This window comes from Somniosus microcephalus, chromosome 10 (assembly GCF_052327205.1).
Source record: "Somniosus microcephalus isolate GS21.2 chromosome 10, FLI_Smic_1.0, whole genome shotgun sequence".
Classification (NCBI taxonomy): domain Eukaryota; kingdom Metazoa; phylum Chordata; class Chondrichthyes; order Squaliformes; family Somniosidae; genus Somniosus; species Somniosus microcephalus.
Window position 1 is genome coordinate 204,409,654 of NC_140996.1, and position 6,000 is coordinate 204,415,653.

A 6,000-nucleotide genomic window follows, 5' to 3' on the forward strand; every position below is an offset into this window, starting at 1 on the left:
AGATTGGGGAATAGGTCAACGATAGCATGGCATCAGACCAGATGGGGGTGAAAAGCTGAGCTCAGGGTAAAACAGAACACTAGTGTCGTGTACCATCAAATTCAATCTGAGAGCAAACTGAAAGGTTGATGGAGTAGAATCAGAAGCCAGTGAAAGCCAAAAAAGATGGCTTTCTCTTTGTCAATGTTGAGCTGAAGGAAATTTTAACTGATCCAGGACTTGAATTCAGACAAGCAGTCAGAAAGTATAGTAACAATCTCGGAGTGGATGGTGGCGACAGGGAAGTAGAGTTGAATGCCATCCACATAAAAGTAGAAGTTTACTCTCATGTTGCGCATGATGTTGCTAATGGGTAACATGTAACATGTGTATAGAAGAGGAGCAAGTATTAAGCTCTGGTGAACACCACAGCTATGGGTGAAGATATTGTTTAAAGATATAGTAATAATTGCATGGGGAAAGATATTAGCACAGGGCTTTGCAGTGTGATGTGCAGCACAAGACTGCAATGAATCCAATATATTAAACAGACTACACAGCACCAGCAGCCTCCAGAGAATAGAAGTGACACAGTTCCTAAGGGCTGGAGATGTGGAGAGGATGAAAGCAGTGACCTTTTCAGGGATTGCCCCAGGTGCCAAGAGGAAGGGTACAAGGAGGTGGAGGGGGAAAAATTAAGTTCCAGAGTGAAATTATAAAGTTCATAACAAGGGCCATAGAAATGCACAACCATCCCACCCCACCCCCAACCTTTCGCCACCATTAAACGCAAAACTTCTTGTGCGGAGGGACCCCACCCAAAGTTGCAGCCTATGCCACATAACTGGACTAGTGCTCCTGGGACTGTTAGTAGTAATGATAGGACCTACTTTTCATTCAGGCAGCTGGAGACCAGAGTTATTGCAGTCAATAGAGTCTGAAAGGCTGACATATTATTCAGATTTGAATGTTTCTAGCTCATTTGCAGGCTATTTCCTGACAATACTGCTTCTTATGAGACTGCAAACCACAGTGAATTTGTCAGAGCAATGGTTCATTATTTTCCACATAGTAATTGGACTGGTGATGTAATGTTAGTTGCAGGAACTGTCTTTATTTTGTAGCTAAAGAGACTGGAACAAAAAGATGTTATTAGCCAAATCCGTAAAGCTAGAACCAAATCTACTCTTGCCTAAATTAATTAACCAACCTGCCTGAAAGGTCCCCAAAGCCATAGTTAGGTGAAGGACAACTAGTATTGACCAGAATGATCATACCATTCTAAATGTAATAGTTGGATATATCTGTGAAGATATCTGGATGCCTGCCAGTGTCTCTTGGTCGCCTGTTGTTATGATGTTGTATTCTTTAAAACTGGTGATTGGGAACAAATATATTTGGCAGAAAAAGAACATTTTCCAAGTGAGCTATGTATTGATGCATTAGATTGTTAGTTTTTATCCATTCCCAAATATGTAAGAGGTAAATAACACACAATTTTGTCCATCTCTGATCTAAACTGTAGGAAAACCTCAACTCCTCATTGAAACTATTTTGATGTGGATGTAAAGTATCTGGGTGAGGAAAACAAGTGCCACATTAATTGATGCAGTGACATGAAAGAGACTCTTCTTCAAGTCTATTTAAAATGGTTGGCAGCAATCTGCCTCCTATCAACAGATTTACATAATATAATAAGGGGTATTGAGAGATACTGTTAAGCTCAGGTGGCATTACATCATCAGTGTGCATTTTCTGTTAAGTCTCTCATGTTGCCTGAAGCAAAGAAATCTACTAGGAAGCTTGTTATCCCTCCAGATCCATTCCAGCCAGTCTGGCTGGTTTCCAGACAACGAACAATTGAGGTTGAACTTAAAATAAGATGACTCATAACCATACCAAAGAGATGTAACAAAGGAAATACGAATATCCCTAAAGTGCTATGCACTAATATCTACATCTAAATTATTTTCAATTTCTGTTTCCATGAAATATGTAACAAATAGTGCAACCTTAAAATATGCAAAGTGTTCTTCACCTTAGATGCCTGACTGTTTGTTTGATTGCAAGTCATGAATGAGCTGCAACTTTCTCCAGTTTAACACTGGAGAGACTGAACTTTGACTGCTGCCAGAGACGCTGGCCGAGAAATGTGATGACGCTGCACCCATTTTACAGGCGTAAAGCAGGCGCCAAAGCGCCAATACGGTGGGTGGGAGTACGCCACTCGCCATATTGGCATAGGCATTGGAAGGAAAGGTAGCAAATGTAGAAACATAGCAGAGCAGCCACTAGAACTGGCCAGATTCATAGCGGAAAGTCAAAGTGCGTAATCCCCATGACATTTGCTTTGCCACGTGACCTAAAACCTTTAGTTACCAATCCCACTTTACTGGGAAGAGCGTTACAAGTTTTATTTAACACAGCAGATTTATCAAACGATTCTACAACTCTGTGGACTATGAGCAGGAGGAAGTGGAATAAGATAGCATGCACAGTGTCCGCTCTTTCCTCTTCATTTGCCAGAAGCCTTGGGCATAAAGCAAACCAGTCCAACCAACAGTACAACTGACACCTGTAAAATTAGAAGTGTCTGTGGTGATGGATGTCAGATATCAGCCTCTGCTGCAGCTGCCAGCATTGTAAAGCCACCCCCCACCCCCACTTCAAGGAGTTCAGTTTTTAATGGTATTCAACATCTTAAAATGGCATATAATCTCTCTAAATTGGTAGAATCATAGAATGGTTACAGCACAGAAGGAGGCCATTTGGCCCATCGAGCCCGTGCCATCTCTCTGCAAGAGCACTTCAGCTAATCCCACTCCCCCGCCCTTTCCCCGTAGTCCTGCAACATTTTTCCTTCAAGTACTTCTCCAATTTCCTTTTGAAAGCCATGATTGAATCTGCCTCCACCACCCTTTATATATAAGATATACAACTGCGAGTATCCTGTTGATTCAGGCAAATACATCACAGCAGACATGAAAGCTTCTCAGCCAGTGACATCAATAAGCACATGTAAGCGTCAGTGAGCAGCACCCTCACCTCTGAGTCAGAAGGTTGTGGGTTCGAGCCCCACTCCAGAGACTCGAGCACAAAATCTAGGCTGCCAATCCAGTGCAGTACCGAAGGAGTGCTGCACTGTCGGAGGTGCCACCTTTCGAATGAGATGCTAATCCGAGGCCCCATCTGCCCTCTAAGGTGGATGTAAAATACCCCATGGCACTATTCGAAGAAGAGCAGGGGAGTTTTCTGCGCTGTCCTGGCCAATATTTATCCCTTAACCAAAATCACTAAAACAGATTATCTGCTCGGTATCAAATTGTTGCTTGTAGGAGCTTGCTGTGCACAATTTGGCTGCTGTGCTTCCTACATTACAACAGGCTACACTTCAAAAGTATTGGCTGTAAAACGCTTTGGGCGTCCTGAGGTTGTGAAAGGCGCTATATAACGGCAATATAAATGTTATTATTCAAGTGCACTTAAATTGAAGTACTCATTGACACTAAAAGATGTGTTACCATTAAAAACAACCTTTGTCCTTTCCATCGTAACACAAGGTGCCTCGAAGGAAATTGAAGATTGATTCAAATCAGACTAGAACTCAAACAAAATTCAATGAAAAATATTTTGAGAATGAGCTTACATGCTCATTAATACCCATTTGTTTCCTTAACCAGTTTTTGATTATGGAAAGTGAAAAGGAAAGATATCAAGCCGAAGTCATTTAAACGAAATGGTTCGGAATGAACAAAATCGTTGGCCAAAACAGAAATAAATCATAACCAGTACCGACTAAGTCACAGATATTTCCAGTCTCAGGAACTTGCCAAGAAGACCTTACGTCAGACCTGACAGTCTTGTGCTCTGAAATGTGGATAGAATTGTGGCGTTGTATGCCTTTTGTAAATCTCATGGGCAAGGCAGAGGATCGAGAATCTCCACTGAAGGGGTTTAATCATTGGGAGACACTCTGCACCAATACTCCATAATATTTTTCAGTTTTAACCTCATAAGGGTGTGTAGACATTTTATTTTAAAAGTGTCCTGTTCCTACAAGTTTTTCCTAATACAACTTGAAATTAGGTTTCAGAAAAGAACGATTGCAAATGTGACATGATAGGAAACAGCTGCCTACTAGACTGAACAAGCAAACTTAAACACCGAAAGGATAAATGCAGCAATGCAAGGGGGAAATATTACTGAAATGTTGAATGACAGAATAACCGAAATCTCTAGGACAATGTTCAACAATCCTCAGGCAACCTGCTAAAACATTGTTTCGACGCAATATTTCTAATACTGGGTTTATTTATTTTTTAAATCACAAATAGATTTCATTCCGAGCCAATTACAGTACAACCTTACCGTTTCAGGTCGTCCACCCTGTAGATCTCGTTTTCAATATAGGTCTGTAAATTTTGCAAAAGCGCCTCTTCCACGGCAATTTCTCCCTGGATGTTCACGAGGGAGGTGTACAGGTCTCCTCGAGTTAGTGACAGCAAGGAGCTGCTCCCCAAGTACAGCAACAGTGAGGGCAGCAACAATCGCATTTTGTAACCTTTCAACCACCGCTCCAGAGACCACGTCAGGCAGCCCGCACTTATTAATAGTTTCGCCAACTTTTACACACTCTCGTGTTCCTGGGTGGAAATATACGTTGATGTCCGTTTCCTCTGTATTTTACAAGAAGGGTCGTGTTTCCAGACCGGATCGTTGAGACGGAATCCACGTCCCCCTGTTTCAGGATTCATATTCCCCACATTCCAATGAAATGGGTCATTTTGTTGAATTACTGCTGGAGAGAACTGCAGCTGCCTCCATAGAAAGAGAGAGAGAGAGAGAGGGAGGGAGAGAATACTATCTCACTAGTATCTGACTGACTGAACTTTGGCTCAGACTTAGCCCACTGACGTTAAGGGACTGAGGGAAATGCTGTACAGTATTCACAGGGAACTGATGAATGGAAGGGTGAGGGCAATGAGTTCACAGAGGTTCTCCACTCACTTCAGGGCTGGGGTTTGCTGTATTGCGGCAGGGCAGGATTCGGGCAGGGAGAAACTTGCTGCATGACAGGAGAGAATGGCATTTGATTCTTTCAAACTGCATTTAACCAATAGAGGGATTTAAAAACGCACTGCAGTTATAAAATGTTAAACTTTTGTTGTTTTGAGATTGAACTGCGGAGGGAACTGACTTTAGAGGTCATCATTTTCATGATAAGTGTTGATTTTGCAGACGTGATAGGTCATTGTCACTGGTGATGTTATTTATAAATGACACCATGCTGTGTTTCAACATGTAGTTGCACTTTGGGTTTATTAGCATCAAAAAATGTACACTGACCACTTCATGAAAACAGGACCTTCATAGTGGTTTCTGATTTTTTTTGAGAAGGCATTTAAAAAAAACAATGCTCTCAGGATGTGGGTGGCGCTGGCAAGGCCAGATTTATTGTCCATCCCTAGTCATGAGAAAGGGGTGGTGGGTCTTCTCCTTGAACCACTGCAATCCTTGTGGTGATGGTGCTCTCACACTGGCGTGAGGTAAGGAATTCCAGGCTATTCGCCCAGTGACAATGAAGGAAAGAAAGACTTGCATTTATATAGCACCTTTCACGACCACCGGACATCTCAGAGCGCTTTACAGCCAATGAAGTACTTTTTGAAGTGGAGTCACTGTTGTAATGTGGGAAATGCGGCAACCAATTTGTGCACAGCAAGGTCCCACAAACAGCAATGTGATAATGACCAGATAATCTGTTTTTGTTATATTGGTTGAGGGCTAAATATTGGCCAGGACACCAGGGATAACTCCCCTGCTCTTCTTCCAAATAGTGCCATGGGATCTTTTACGTCCACCTGAGAGAGGTGGATGTAAAAGTGGCCTCAGTTTAACATCTGATCTGAAAGACGGCACCTCCGACAGTGCAGCACTCCCTTAGTACTGCACTAGAGTGTCAGCCTAGATTTTTGTACTCAAGTCCCTGGAGTGGGACTTGAATCCACAACCTTCTGACTC

At 42.4% G+C, this 6,000-nt stretch overlaps 1 protein-coding gene across 4 annotated transcripts in view; it reads right to left on the bottom strand.

The window, feature by feature from the left end:
- p4ha3 (prolyl 4-hydroxylase, alpha polypeptide III) overlaps window positions 1–5,258 on the bottom strand; it is a 91,535-nt gene extending 86,277 nt beyond the window's left edge. Inside the window, exon 1 of one of the 4 annotated variants that reach the window (XR_015079798.1) lies at window positions 4,348–5,258. Coding sequence is in view for 3 of the 4 variants with exons in the window: in XM_085999476.1 (XP_085855602.1) it covers window positions 4,348–4,532 (185 nt within the window). In the remaining variant the exon portion in view is untranslated. The remainder of the gene's footprint in view (window positions 1–4,347) is intronic. The other 3 variants (XM_085999476.1, XM_085999475.1, XM_085999477.1) reach the window with 3 other exon arrangements.
- Window positions 5,259–6,000: the final 742 nt, after the last annotated feature.